General features: G+C 40.6%; 1 protein-coding gene and 1 long non-coding RNA gene across 4 annotated transcripts; both read right to left on the bottom strand.

Moving 5' to 3' along the window:
* Positions 1-959: 959 nt before the first annotated feature.
* Positions 960-3,255, bottom strand: LOC124328874 (anaphase-promoting complex subunit cdc20-like). 3 transcript variants are annotated; one of them, XM_046787703.1, is made up of 9 exons: positions 3,036-3,255; positions 2,652-2,914; positions 2,348-2,536; positions 2,149-2,287; positions 1,846-2,074; positions 1,712-1,790; positions 1,500-1,630; positions 1,351-1,426; positions 960-1,271 (listed from the first exon to the last, which is right to left on the bottom strand). In XM_046787703.1, the coding sequence occupies exons 1-9, from the start codon at positions 3,230-3,232 to the stop codon at positions 1,081-1,083; spliced, it is 1,494 nt and encodes a 497-aa protein (XP_046643659.1). In that variant the 5' UTR covers positions 3,233-3,255; the 3' UTR covers positions 960-1,080. The 3 variants fall into 3 exon arrangements, with proteins under 3 accessions (XP_046643659.1, XP_046643660.1, XP_046643661.1); XM_046787704.1 differs by having other exon boundaries at positions 1,852-2,074; XM_046787705.1 differs by having other exon boundaries at positions 2,733-2,914.
* Positions 3,256-7,105: 3,850 nt separating this feature from the next.
* Positions 7,106-8,200, bottom strand: LOC124328912. Its single transcript, XR_006916541.1, has 2 exons — positions 7,967-8,200; positions 7,106-7,520 (listed from the first exon to the last, which is right to left on the bottom strand). It is a non-coding gene; the product is annotated as an uncharacterized LOC124328912 (long non-coding RNA).
* Positions 8,201-15,681: the final 7,481 nt, after the last annotated feature.

Genomic DNA, 15,681 nt, shown 5'->3' with positions numbered 1-15,681 from the left:
TTAGTAAATACCCGGGAAGGCCGGGATGCATGCAACGCTGTTTGCACCAAATAAAAGATCATTCAAATTTACAAAAAGGCTTAAATACTTAATAGTGCAAAGAAAAAACAATGGGTGAAAGACAAGATTTGATTAAAATGAATAACAGTTAAATGAAAACAGTTGGATGTTTTGATGGCACTGTATCTTGTGTTGTGAAAGCCACTGCTCACAGATGGCAGATGCCGTTCTGTATTGCGCGTTCATTACAGGGTTGTTGCCACTGATTCTCTAGATAAAAAAGAAGGAAGACCTCCAGGAATTCTCGTTTGGAAGAATTAACGCAAGTGTAAAGTTAAGAACGAGGAGAAGAGAGAGAATGGGACGAATGAGGGAGAAGAGGAAACGTAAGTCCCCTTTTTTTTCGTACGCCCTCCTCCCTCCCATTATCCCTCTTCTCCCCGTTCTTCCCTCAAAAAAACCAAAACAAAGTTTTACATTTAAATTTTTAGCCCAAAACAATTTTTTAGTCCTAGTAAATTATACATCAAATTAACGACCGATATCTTACCTAGAGCACTGTGTAATTCTTTTGAAGAAATATTCCGAATTAAAAACACTAGATTTTTTTTATTGTAGCCACTTAGATTTCTTATGGCCTTTGCCATGTAAACGAAAAAAACTAGACATATCATGCGTTGCCAGATTTCTGGAAGTCAGATTTTCGCGATGTGAAAAAGCCCTATACACGGAATAGAACACATCATCGACAAGCTATTACAGACGAAATCACTCGAGTTTGCCTATGAATCATTGGTAGTTTTCGAAGCTAGCTTAACGTTGATTGTTGACTCATCAGATGAAATTATTTACCTACGTTACAACTTCTCATGTTCTGACGAATAAGCGAAGAAAATTTCGTGTTTTGGGGCAAGAAAAGGGAATTTTGCATGCAGTTTTAATTTGACCGCTAGATAGCGTTGTGGCGAAACTTTTTTTTATTATTTTAAAAACATTTTGTTTGTGACTCTTTCGGCATGCCATATCCAATCAAACTATTGAAATTCATTAAAATATTTTGGGGAAATTGAAAATCTTGGACTAGCGGATAAGGTTGAATGTATCCAATTGACTACGACCAGTCTGGAACCCCGCCTCATTGTTTGCATTCGAATGAGGGGTGGTTTTGTTTGTTGCGTTCCAGTGCCATAAACACAGTTTGTCATCAAGGCCCAAGGTGAGCAATTGACTATTGGCGGAAGCAGCCATGCTAATGATGGCTTGTTCGTGATCTAATAATATTTGAGTGAAAGAAAGAAGGCTCAATTTAGAGTAGATATATCAAAGTAGATTAGGTAATTATCATCTTACAGCTTATTTTCAGGATGGGATTCAATTTGTTAGAAGTAAATTCCCAGAGCCTAACGCAGCTTTCTGTGCCATCAATCTGTCACGAAAAATAGAAAAAAGTTAATCAGTGTCTTGGCTTTTAAATTTAATTGCATGAAAATGTCCCCCACATGTCTCATAGCATCTGCTCTTCCAAAATCAGTATGTGAGGTGGCAATTTGTTCCAGCTCGACGTTAAATTGGATCCCCGAAACTTCTGATGCGCATTCATAGTCGTCAATCAACTCTCCCGTCGTTGCATCTGTTAAAAAATTTCAAGCGTCAGCCGATCCAAAAATCAAATCAAATAAATAAAAAAAGCTGCACAATTAAATAACCATACTGTGAAGGCGGATGCTCGACTCTGGATAACTTGTGCTGGTAAAGAGAACATTGGGTTTCCAGGGACACCAATTCATGACCTACAATATAAATATAGGGCCTATTCAAATGTTGATTACAAATATATATAGTTACTCTGACGGGATTTTCGTCTCCGGGGTTTCTGAAAATATTAACTGCTTTGGATGGATGGCGGACATCCCACAAGGAAGTTGCAGACCCGCAGCCGACAGCCAGTAAATGTCCGTTGGTTGACCAGGAGAGGCTATGAGCGGCGAGATTCTGATTCAGTGAGAAAATGGGTTTAGTGGACCCACCCGTTTGGCGGAGGTCGTAAACCCCGACCCCTTCAGTTGAGGCGGCACTAAAAAAGGAGAGAATCAGAATTTTTAAAAAATTTCTCGAAGATTAGCCCTTAAAAAAAAAGAAATAAGTTACCAGGTGAGTAGATGATCCTGTCCCAGTGCGATGGAATGTATTCCCGACTCTGAGAACATGCGCCACTTGATGTGAATGGGAGACTTGAGATCGAGTATTTGAATTTCCCCGCCCATGGATCCGCTAATGACGGAATCACCTGGAATATCGAAAAAGTTTGCATTATAAATTGTGAGAATTTGGATAAAAACAAATTTACCTGTGCTATTACATATAACATGACGGATTTGGTCTCCGGGGTTTCCCATGTCTTCTTCGTTGTTCCAAAACTCATGTTCCGTGTAGTCCTTGTTCTCGTTGTCTTGATAATAAAAGGTAACTCCATCTCTTAAGGCCACCACGAATCCTTCGATTCCGTGTGGTGTCGTCCAGTGTGTGCTCTGGTTACCTGTTTGAATGCAACATCCAATAAATTTAAAAGGTAATAAATTAAATTAACTTAAAAAAATATAAAACCCAATTAAAAGAAAAAGGTAACAACAGTATTCAACAGACGAATTTACCATGTTCTCTAAAAGGTTGCAGGACTGGCATCACTCGATGGGGTGAAGTGGGGATTTTGAATTTGGATGTAGGAGTTGTACCACAAGCCAAAGAAGCCATAGGTTTTTCTTTCACAACTTTATTGCCGAACTTGAGAATTGGCGTGCTTTGTCGGGGGCTGTCCTGTTGCTCAGAGTCGTAATAATATCCGGCAAGATGTGACATGGGCGACAAACGATGCTGAGCCAACTGCATATTTGTTTCTGAGCGAGATGGAATAAACCTGCATCACGCCAGACCCCATCATAAAAACACAAAAGAAGAAGTGCAAATTACTTTAGATTGAAATTCTGGTTCAGGTTCTGTTAACACACAAATTGATATCAAGTTATCAACCAACGAACCTGTCAACAATGTTGTTACTGCGAGTAGACGAAGGTTTGCTGCGATGTTGATGGCGGGCGAACATAAACGATGGCACCCGATGTGAATTTTGTTGGCTCCCGGAAGTAAGACACGTGGCAGACATGGCTTTACTGATGACTGTAGATAAAATGAGCAACCAATAAAAAAAATAAAACGACCGTCTGGCATGAGTCATCAACAGCTTCTGTGTTCTGTCCGCTTCTGTCAACGAACGAAAAAAAAACAAGTGATAATCGATTATTCATTTGTTTTACTTTAGCAATGGCCGGAAATGGGGTAGGCCTAACATTCAGTGAAATAAATAATATTTTCTCTAAATATAATACATTTGAGTTAATAAGCATGTTTTTTTTCGGGACAAATTTAAGGGCTGGAAGAAAATCTAATTGTATTATTTATTCGACTGAGTCAATCTGCAAGTTTGTACATCGTGAACCTGTGCATAGCAACACGCTGAACAGTCTAGATAATCCCGCCAAATTTTTTTTAAATATGTCGCTTCAACATATGTGTACGTGGACAATAGGATAAATATTCCAATTATTTGTACCCTTGTGTATTAACAACATTATATTCGACGAATGTATTTCACGCAAATGTGTTACTACCGTACAAAAATGAGAATAGAAAATATATTAATCAAGAACTACCACGTCTGAATCATCGCCTGAATCCTTTTCAAATGTCTTTGCTTTTGTTGGTTTTTGATTGGACGGAATGACGGATTGCGCGGTACTGCATGACGATACGATACGATGATACAGCTTTGAAGGAAAGAGGTGGAGCTTGCGACGAACTTCCTTGATTTGCTTTTTTGCTTCCTTGAAGTTTAGGGGCTGGTGTCAGCTTAGGCAAAGAAGCCATCTGATTACTTGAATGTTGACTCGACTTATTAACAACCAAATCCATCGGCCCCGATTGCTCTTTATTGGCATGTTTCGGATGCGAAGCAGTATTCGGTTTCACTAAAAGCGACATTGACGACGGAAGGTTTTGCAGCACGGAAAAGGCAATGTTATGGGGATCAGGTCTTCCGCTGTTTCCCCCATGCGAAAACTGTAGAGAAGTTGAGGCCATTCCTGAATAGCCTGTATTGCTATGAGATGATTGTGGCTGCGAAAATTGTGACTGTTTCATTCTACCAGTTGACGATGTAGAGGAGAGAAACGAAGAATGAGAAACAATAGGTTTCGAAGATGCAGTCGTAGCTGTTACGGTAATGTCCCGACCTAAACTGATCGGGAATGGAGAAACAGGTAAATCTTTTGATCCTACAGGCTTGCTAGATTGTTTGGACGAGTAAGGTGCGCTATGCAAATCCCTGGGGGTTTTTCCACGAGCCGACGGTACACTAAGGTTTGCTTAACCCTCCATATCAAAGGCTTGAGAAAAACCAGCAATCAACTTATACTAACATCTACTGTTGGAGTTGTTATGGCCCGTTTGTGGGGTTTGCGGTTTGCCAGTAGGGTGTGATGAAGGCGGGGCAAGCGATTTCTTTTTGCTACTTTCGGCAGAAGGTACAGATTTGTGCTTCACTCCAGCATCCTGATGGGTTGGTGGTCTCATCATTGAACTTTCAAACAGTGGTGGCGGGAGCTTAAAGTCATTTGGAAACTTTGCAGTTAAACTCGCCCGATTTTCGTTACTCTTTCCAGTTGATTTGCTTCCCTCAGTGGAATCACTCCGCCTCATAAAATCCAGCGGTTTTATTTCGGGAACCACCTGGAGTAGACGCTTTTACTGGATTAGTCACTCCAAAAGAAGCCTCACTGGCCGCACTCGTAGTGGATTTGAAGCTTTTCGTTGTATTGGAGCTCATTTTTGCACTTGGGCAATTAGACGATGATTTGCGGATCCCACGGCCACGACCCCTCTGCGCTGAAGGGAAGTAAGGTGGGGTTAGATTCGACATAACGTAAGACTGAGCTAGAGCCGTCTGCATTCAATTTGACAATTGTTGCTGATAATCTTGCTGCATTTTAGACATCGACGATGCATCTACGGCTCCCATTGGTCATCCAATCCCGAACATATACTCATCGGATTAAAATAAGGATTGCATGGATAGCATGGCTAAAAGTGCTGGATCCATCATTCCAAGACCAGCTAAACTCGCCGATGTAGGTGTTCCGCTCACTGATGTTCCGCCAATTGATGCCAAGGTTTGCAATAGAGGATTAGACATAGACATACTCGAGGTTTGCGGTATTGGTTGAGACGCACTTGAAACAGCAGAACTAACAAGAGTTGGCGCAACAGCCTTCGGAGTAGGCGTATCTTTCTTTGACGTGCTGCGAGCAACGGGAACAGCGGGAAGTGGGGCGGGAGCTGGATGGAGTGGGAGCATCAGTCCTTTGATATTAGGTTGTAGTGTATACCGTGTGCAGGCATACAGTCTGATATTTTCAAAAAATAAATGGATGCGAGTTGACAATACGGTGGGGGATCGAATTTTTCAATGACATAGTCTGGTGCGAACGATCTCCGATCTCTTATCCATTTCCCACCGAGTGAGAAGGTTATTTTTTTTTTGTATCCTTTATTTATATCTTTTTATGTGTAGTCTCTCCCTCTGTGTGTGTATTATATTCCTCCGGAGTTAATTGACACGAACGCGGGCCAAGATGAAGAGAGAGTCTTATGTAAATGAGCTCCGCGACACAAGAACAAGACACAGCACTGGTGTGAGGCCTTTGAAACGTAAAAGAGCTCGTTTTCTCCCTTTTTCTTATCCCCCCTTCCTCTCTTAGACTTGTTTCATCTTCCTATCCTGTACCATTGACGACACGATCATCTTTCCTTTTTTATTTTTTTGAATTTCCCTCAAAATTGTATGGAAGACCCCTTATGTGTGCTCTTCCATCATTTTGACTAATTTGGATTAATTGAAAGAAGCGGCTGGTCGCAACACAATGAACTCGTTTGAGTCCGTCAAAAGGAAAGAATAACAACTGATGGATTTGAGTAGTTATAAATTTATTATTTCGTCAGGTTCAACTGAATAAAAAAAAAGGAAAGAAAATATGTACAGTTACATCGAGAAATATGGAACCATCTAGCGGAGAACGGATTACACTTTAATCTCACATTGAATAACAATTATCCGCGCTGTTATACTGTTATACAATCGAGGAGGGGGATCGACGAAATTATTTTTATACAAGTATCCGTGAAAAATAGGGCGGATATGATATGAATAAATCTGAAAAAAAAGTGGCAGCCTGAATGTGCGAGGGATTTTCTATTCTTTGCAGGATCATTGACGTTTATAAAGAGGAAAATTTTTTTTCTGTTAAACTATGGAACGGTTCATATTTTTCCAATCTTGTATCCGTATCTCGAAAGCGGCGAACTAGAGTATTTAATCATAAAATTTTGGATAGATAGCTAAACAAGACGATGAAGGAATCAAAACACAGCCGGAACAAAAATACCTGAAATCCAGTTTTCCATGTCAGACCATACTTGGCGAAGAACGGGAAATTTCCGCCAGAGGAAAGCAAGTTGGAATAGAGAATCCTTAACATTTAGTGACAGAAATAAGTTTCATGGGTTTTTGCACTCTGACGGGAACTGGATAGGCCTACAGACAGACGTTTTATACTAGGCGGCTACTGTTCAACAGACGGTACTCAAAAAATAAACTTTAATGCAAAATTAAATTTATTTAAGACATTTTTTTTTTTTAATTTGGAGCTATTTTCAAAAAACAGAAATTCAAATTTTTGTTTATTTTTAAAAAATATTCTTTTGGGAGGTGAATGGACGCCTTCTAGCGACCGAAAGAGACACCACATCAAATCGAATTATGTAATAAACTGCAACAAAATAATAAAAATAATACAATACAAAAAAATTAATCTAAACCTATGTGACTTAGGAAATGTTTTGTTTCAGTTAAAACATTAGAGATGGAAGGCCAGATTTCTAATGCTGTTTATTGGACTATAGATCAATATTACATAACATAAGGGAAGGTAGGCTAATAGATTTCGTGGTATTGGACCACAACGACTCACAAAATTGCAATAATACATTCTTAAAAATAGACTACAGGAGGAAAATTTTGTATCTTTTTACTTTTCTTAATCCAGAAACTAAATTTAGATCCCGGTAATAATAAATGCTGATTAATATATAAAGGCGCTCGACGACAACCCAGTAGTCTATATCTCTATCCGTCTACACATAATGAAAAAGAAATCAATGGTTACTTTACTAGGTCTATTTTTATTTTTGTTACTATGCAACTTGCCTAAATTGATATTCCGTGGATAGGCAACACGTACATTCTGTATTGTAAGGCCAGTCACAAGCGTTCGTATCTACGTTCCATATGAGTCCTTCCGGGCAAGCCATCACATATTGAATACCGTTCGAACAGGTAATGAAATTTGAGCAATTGTAGTAATTTGGATACACTCCATCTGCTGGACACACGGAAACACGCCCATCGGTTTCTAGGAGGGAAAATGTTTTTAACATTTTGATTAGCAAATCAGCATTGTGTTTTTGTCCAGTTAAAAATGAATAAATCTAGCGTCAATTACAGGGAATCAACACATTTCAAATTCATTCAAATTACTTATCATTAATGCAGTTAGATCCAATCGTGAATTATACACCGGATACAGAAATTCATTCTATCCTTAACTAAAGATAAATTTGTTTTAAACTTTTATTAGTAATATGTGATTGTGTGATTGTATATGTGATTTTCCGTTAAAATTAGGGAAATGGTAGACGACGTGTAGTAACAACGCCTTGAAATTCTAAATGATAAGCAGGTTATAAGGCTATAATAGTGGGTTTATCTGAACTATACGTAGCTAAAATACCTTGCTCAATCAAATTATGCAAGAATAACAACCAAAGTGAAATTAGGCCAAGATATAGTATAAAATACCTTGTGAATCCATTCCCGTTGCTTGCATACGGGTCAGAAATGCCACTGTGACCAAGGTGATGGACAGACATCTGAGAAACATCCTTTTTTTTAATTAATTCTTTTTTTAAGAGGCCTAGATTTTGATTAGGTTTTTGGTGTAATTCGGTGCAAAGCAAGTGTACCAAACACAGTGATTTGTGTCCTCGAACCCACTGCTGTCGGCCGATTAAATAAAAAAAAATTTAATCAGCTGCATGGTCAAGGTAAATGCAATCGAGGTGCAAATATGAGATAGCTTACGTTCACACGCTATGAAAGACGGGTTAGTTACTATCAATCTCAGTATTTTTTTTAAATCCGATGCCCTTTATTATTATTACACAATTCTGGAGTCACGGTTATGACGCAAAATTAGAAGTGGCGTGGGAGTTTGTGTGTATTAAATTGATACATCTTTAACTCTTCTTTCATAAATGTAAATTGTGTAAAAATTGTGTATAAATTGTGTAAAAAGTAAATTTCCACAACAAATATAATCTTATTCAAGTTTAAAAACGCGAGAAAAATTACTTGATAAAATATTTACTTATTTTTTTTATTAGATTGTAGGCTATTAAGTATTAACACCAGAATCTATTACCTGGCAATATCATGGGTGGTGAAGGTAACGCAGATGATGCGTTGTAAGTGTCAGTAGGCTACTCATTGACAGTGGATCGTATTTTAGTGTCGATATAATGAATTTACAGCTTTCATTTTTTCAAGCGCGGTATTTTTTTTTGCAAAAGATTATCCGAGATCGTTGTGCAGTTCAAGAGCATTAGAGATTATAAAACATGGATATCGGCATTATTTATATTATTCGGCTTTTATTATATGACGAATCAATATTTCCTTTATTCACATTCATACAAATTTGACGTTTTCCATGTCAGACTATACTTGGCGAAGAGCGGGAAATTTCCGCCGGTCTATACACTCTATAAGGGCAATACGAGGAGGAAAGCAAGTTGGAATAGAGAATCCTTAACATTTAGTGACAGAAATAAGTTTCATGGGTTTTTGCACTCTGAATGGAACTGGATACAGACAGACGTTTGATTTTTTTTATTTTTTTATTTATTTGTAACGCGCACTATCCAAGTAAAGTTCTAATGACGCGAATTTAACGTCATATCCTTGAAAGCAATCAAGGATCCTGTCTAATAACATTTTTAGTGTTATGCCGCAGCCTCAAGGCGCAGGCCAACAGTTTTATGACGGGTTCAGCAGGGGATCGAAACCCCGACCCGAACCCCAAGACGTTTAAGTGTACTCGAAATCTCTTTTCAACTGTTTGCATGATCAACTTGAACCTGAATGTTGAGTGATGACTATATATATAGATGGATCCCCCCATTTGTAATCTTCAACCGCACGGAGCTAAGCTGGAGGGCGCTTTCATTCTGGATACAATAATGAATTAGGCTCGGGTTCTTCTCTTTTGTCACGACGAATCCTCTCAAGCGTCATTAGGCCAGAGGCGAAACTTGATTGAAGACAACGAAGAGGAGATGACGTCCGTCCGCTATCCGGGAAACCCATGCCCCAAAGTTCGTTCCGGATGAGACGATGAGACGAGGAGACGCGACAAACGGAACAGTCAAAGTAAACGACGACGACGACGCCCTTGTCGATCCGCGGCAACGACGTAGTTCCTGATGCCTGTCGAATTGCGCACAACACATTTTCCACTAGTATATTCTTTTCTGGACGTCTAATTAATCGATGCATGTCAGCTGTCGTAAAACAGCTCCAAAACTATCGATAATTGAAAAGATAATAACGACGGATTCAAAGGAATTTCAAATGGATTAAATCGCAATAATTCACGGTCGACGATTTACAAATATGCGGCACGAGACGGAGAATTAGCAGTTTGAAATGAAATAAAAGAGACTGCAATCAAGCCGTTGTGTGTACATGCCATACTGGGAATGCTATATAGCTAACCGATGGTATGCACATCATTCCGCAAGGCGAACATTCAAGACCTTGTTTTCCGTCATTCCGGCGGTGTCACGCGTGAAAATAGTTTTTCCCATCCGGTTGCTAATCTGTTGTGATAATCGAATTAAAAGTGGGTGAAAATCCCCTTCCATCTAGCTGACGAGTTCATCTATAAACTAGTATAGAGTCTAGAAAGCATTTTGAAGGATACCCCAAAAATTTATGTGAAAAGGAACCAGATATCGCCCACGACCGACAAAGCGTCGTGACGACACAGCGTCGAACGCTTTTGTTGTTTCTATGGTCGAGTAATTGGTTCCGATTGGTACCACAAAGTTATGTACTACAGACTAGTAGTATTAGTAGTAGTACAGCAGTTGTATAACATTACAACTGTAAACCTCATCATGCACTATACGAGCGGATAAGGATCAAGTCCACGGCGATGTTTTGTTTTATCATATCCGTTTCCTGGCAATTTGGGGGAGAAATATTCAAAGCCACCGCAAGAGCTCGTTCCATAAATGCATAGTAGTAGCCTATTACATTCTGTAATAATCGGCTTACATCCCCACGTGAAATCTGCGTGTATTTGGCCGTTCGATTCCGATTTGTCGACAACTCCACGTCAAAGGTGATTTCATGTTCAAAGAGCTAAATCATTCGAGGTATTAGGATACTTGCCGCCGCTGTATGAATTGTGGTTTATGTCGATTCAGGTCACAGAAGTCTGGAATGGTATAAAGGTACAAAGGATCAATTTATTCTTTCCTTGGCGGATACTATACATGCCGTATGGAATACGATGGCGTATTATGGCCACGCCGTCAAGAGTCGTGTAATTTCGTAGTGAAAAACCACGTCTTTCTACTTTATCTACCAGCTAATATGAGTTGGAAAAGACTATAACAAAAGTGAGTCTTCCTGTTTTGTGACATCATCCTCTCGAGTTCCCTTGCAATAACCCAACCGACCTAATCGCTCAGTTAAATGTCATCTCGTCGTCGTCACAATAGGGTCGTTGCATGAAATTTCGATTTGTTTTAAACATACTTCATGAGAATCAGTTTTTCACGCTGATTCTCATGGTATTTTTTAAATATTTTTTAAATGAACCTAACTTTATGTATTTCTAGTTCAAAGTTCAAATAAGCGCCTCCCATTTCAAAACTGGGTCTCAGCCATTTTTGATGGGCGATGCTTAATTTGTGATGAATTTGTAGACGACGCTCACCAAAATCACCCTTTTCGTACTGCCTACGGCTGAATACAACCCTCTTTCGCCCTTAGGGCCTTAAGGGGAAATACGAAAAGTGTGATTTTGGTGAGCGTCGTCTACAATACTCGTACTACCGTTGGAAGTAAATTTAGTGACACAGGGGGACCAGAACGGGCTTCAAGAAGGACAACGGTCCGAATGGGCCTATGTGTATGTGAACCGAGAAAAAGGTAAGTAGACAGCAAACTACGTAATTCACAACAGGCTGCTATTCCAAATGCGTTTAACGGACAACGAGCCCGGCGAGGCTACTCTTCGGCTATGCGTACCAAAGGCACTACGTGATGCTGCGAGATTGCCACGACGACGTAATGGCGGGGCATCTTGGGAGAAACCGAACGATCAACAAAGTGCAACAACGGTACTTTTGGTATAGCTTGCCACATGATGTGGAACGCTACGATGAAATGCCAGTCAAGGAAGATAGGAGTGTATAAGAAACCTCCAGGGTTCTTGTAGATTTCACATGTGGAAAGGCCCTGGGATAGGACGGGGATGGATGTCCTCGGGCCCTTTCCAGTATTCAAGCTTAGTAACAGAAATATTGTCGTGGCGGTCGATTATGTGACGAAGTGGGCCGAGCACCCCGAAACTTGATGACGAACCAGGAAAAATGCCTCTTAGCAAAAATCATGCAAGAAATACTGGAAGCCATGCGAACGAATCAACGTACAACAACAGCATACTACCCCCAGGCGAATGGACAGGTGGAGCGCTTGAAACATACGTTGGGGACATGCTGTCGATGTAAGTGAGTGCAGACCACAAGGACTGGGACTTGGCCTTACCTTTCGTTCGTTTCGCGTACAACTCGAGTCGCCAGGAAACGACCGGTAAGTCGCCATTTTCCCTTGTGCACGGCCGGCCCCCAATGCTTCCGATCGACGCAATCTTCGGAGCGGACCCAAATCGGGTACAGATGGCGAAGTGTTAGTCGGGAGGACCGGGCAGCTACGAAGAGTGGATGCTGAGAAATTTGCACCGCGCGTTCGCAGAAGTTGATAGGCGTAGTTAAACACTGCAGGACCACCACAAGCGATACTACGACCAGAAACTCCAGGAAGTGGACATCTTAGAGGTTGGCCAATTATTACTAGTTTATCGACCCACCCGGTAGGTTGGAAAGGCTTAGAAGCTACTACACCGTTGGCAAAGACAATATACGGTGTTGCGTCCCCTGACACCGTTGAACTACGAGGTACATTTACCGGGGAAGAAAAAACGGAAGTCGTTCACGTAAAACTGTTGAAAAGGTTCGTAGATATTTCTTCGTTGCGGACCGCCAGGAATTGGTGAACTTAAGGCCGGAGGAAGAGCCACGGCAAACTCCAGCGCAAGGAGGAGATTTAAAAAGTGCTTCCTTAAACTATATGTTCCATTTACAGTTGGTCAAAAAATATTTCCCGGCATTTTAAAACTCAAACTTAGAGAGGCGGAAACTCAAAATGTCGAGGAGAAAGAATTGGATTCTGTCTTCGATCATCAAGAAGAAATTATTAAGATCATGACGAAAAAGGTGGAAAGAAAAATTACAGTCTGGTCTGCAAAAATCAAGTATATGAGTAGGGGAGACCGGACCCATATTGGACACTGTACCACAATAGACAGGGTCGGTAAAAATAGTAAAAATGATTTTAAAAATTAAAAATCCAATTTTTCTACAGTTTATTCTTTGTAGTGTAAACACTAAACATTAACTGTTATAATTTTCATGAAAATCTCATAGTTATTTCCTGAGATATTCAAGAAATAAAAAAACACAGGAAAAATGCGCAAATTTTTTCCCCACTAACGGTGCAATTGTGCCCAGATATGACTTCTTAATAAAAATTTTTATGACAAAATTACCTAGGACTTTTAAACGCCAGCAAAGAATTTTACCAAGACAGAAGGAAAACAATCTTCGTCTGCAAAACCCTTCGTAGCCTCGGTGCAGTACAGTACTTTATCCGCTAGAGGCACTACAAGCACTCCAAGAACTCGGGGTCAGTAGGGATAGAAGTAAAAGGATAGCACATGGGAAACCATTCTTCTTTATCTATGCTTTATGCTAACATTTTAAAACAGTAAAGTGTAAGATCCACTATTGCTGCATCGGTGACAGTTTGCTGGTAATCTCATATACAGGTTTGGGTGTTATTTCTCGCACTGATGAAAGAGAGTATCGTGAGTATTTTGAGATTATCTCAAAGAAGTGGTAAATTGATCCTCTCTATTGTAACGTACCAGGTTAAGGGGTGTATTAATAATGCTACATTCTATTACAATCACTGTAAGGCAGCCACGGACAGCCAGAGAACAGCCCTGATCAGTCTGATGCTCTACGCTTATATACCCGGCTAGGCCGGCACAGTCATTCAATACGTCCGGTTGGAATACATACCAGTCGTCTCACATAGCGTGGTCATTGACCACGCGACATCCCCCTCTTTAACTTGCAGTCGTCCTCGACTGGGGCAACACAACGACAAAATTCATTCGACAACACGCAAAACTACACATAAAAACATTCACATCAGCAAAAATAAATCACTCGTCGGGAAATATCTCGCACGTGAAAGGGCCGAGAAGTAAGGACAAAAAAAAGCAATCGTAAACAAATAATAGCAACAAAATAAATCTACACGAAAAAAATACACGCATCTACAGCGCAAAAAATAATTCATTCACGCTTCCCTATCGCACAGAATTAATATAACACTAAGCCACGCATCTCTGTGGCAAAGAAAAACGGAACAGTACAAAGACTTTTGAAAAAAATGTAAAAAACTACCGCAACCATCTGAAAAATAAATCTCGTACAAAATGACACAAACAATTAACTCAGTTCGACTTCCAGATCGTCACCCGTTAGTCTCTCCTATCGATAGCAACCACTGTTTTGTAATTTTAAAAAGATAACGTGACAACAGGAAAAATAATTTTTCGGTTCCTCCCTCCCTTCGTCTAACCACGGTCTACCAGGAGAGGTAGCCAAACGCCATGGCAGCAGAATAATCAAGGGACTTAGAAGCTCCCTAAAAATGCCGCTTGGATCGCGGGCGTAGCTTGGTCACAACTCTTTAATGCTGCCATTACCGCCAATTGCCGCTGGCGGCTAGGGTTGGGATTCCCCCTATCAAGTCCCTTGATTATTCTGGCTGACGAAAGGGATAGGGCGTTTGGCTACCTCTCCTGGTAAACCGTGGTCTAACACTCAACCGTTCTCATCGTCACTTTTGCTCTCCGTCGTTCTCTCCTCCGTCGCTCGCTCTCTTCGTTGTCGCTCTCTCCTCTGTCGCTTGTTCTCTCTCTCCGCCTCTTCTCTGTCTCTCGCACTCTCCGTTATCGCTCGCCGTCGCCTTGCTGTCAGACTCTCGACCTTCTCCTCCCGTAGGTCTCTTTCAATCGCTCTCTCCGTTGGGCTCTTTTCTTCCCTCTCGCCATCGCCAACTCTCTGTCGATCTCCCGCTCCATAGGGGTTGGTCGACCCTGATTGGCTGATACGTTTCAGCGGAAGATTGAGCGTTCACAGCGCAAACTTTTTTGTGCGTCGCACCTCCCACGCTCAAACTTATTTGAGCTGTATGCCGCTCAAAAGTTTGAGCGTGGGAGGTAATAGCTGGCTGGTAGTAGCAGTTACATTTACCTGAAGCTTAAAATTAAAATTATAAGCGTAGCCTACGTACTGAAATAAGTTGTTATGGTATTATTTTTAGTAATCATGCGATATTTGATTTATTTCTCTGTTGACTCAGATGAAATGATTTTCCTAGGTTACAAGCGTTTTTTTTTTTAGTTTGAGTGATCTGAGTTCTCTTCTCACGTACTGACGAATAAGCGAACCAAATTTTCGCGTTTTGGGGCAAGAAAGAGGAATTTTTGCGTGTATTTCCATATTTGACCGCTAGATGGCGTCACGACGAAACTTATTATTTTTTTTTTTTTATTTTTTTATGTGTCGGTTTCGGTGTGCCATACCACAATAAAAGACTACGAAGTAAAGACGGCAATTGGCTCCAAAAGCCTGAGAGGAATCGTCTAAAGCGATGCTTCTGCATGTTGGTAGGGGTCAGGTCGTACGGTTTCCCAAGAAAATCAGTCGTTCCCCGTTTCCCTACGGATTACGTGCTTCACACACACGCAGGGTATATGTAATTCATATAGATTTTTAGATTTTATACTATAAATTCATATAGCCATTCCCCGTGTCTCTTGAATTTTTACTTAATTTTACTTTCAAATTCGGGTGCATAAAAAAAGTCTTATGCGCGATTTTTTAAATTCAATCGTCAAATAAAAAGGGGAATGACTGATATCCTTGGTACCTCGTACGACCTAACCCCTACCGACATGCAGGAACATCGCTTCAGGACTCAGGAGGGTTAAAGGGGAGTTCAGTTTTTACCTTGTAGTCTATGGTGGTACCGTGCGGAGACGCTGGCCATTGAAAAACAGTAACGGATCGTCACCAGGGTTGTGCGCT

The sequence above is a fragment of the Daphnia pulicaria genome, chromosome 3, assembly GCF_021234035.1.
Source record: "Daphnia pulicaria isolate SC F1-1A chromosome 3, SC_F0-13Bv2, whole genome shotgun sequence".
Classification (NCBI taxonomy): domain Eukaryota; kingdom Metazoa; phylum Arthropoda; class Branchiopoda; order Diplostraca; family Daphniidae; genus Daphnia; species Daphnia pulicaria.
The sequence above is the reverse complement of the archived record's forward strand: the minus strand, read 5'-3'. Positions and strand labels throughout refer to the sequence as shown.

Coding starts and splice junctions, on each gene's coding strand:
- LOC124328874 (XM_046787703.1), bottom strand. CDS start 3,232: ATGACTCATGCCAGACGGTCGTTTTATTTTTTTTATTGGTTGCTCATT. Junction 1,631..1,711: donor GTCGAGCATCCGCCTTCACA/GTATGGTTATTT, acceptor ATTTTTTAACAG/ATGCAACGACGGGAGAGTTG. Junction 1,272..1,350: donor TCCCATCCTGAAAATAAGCT/GTAAGATGATAA, acceptor AAATATTATTAG/ATCACGAACAAGCCATCATT.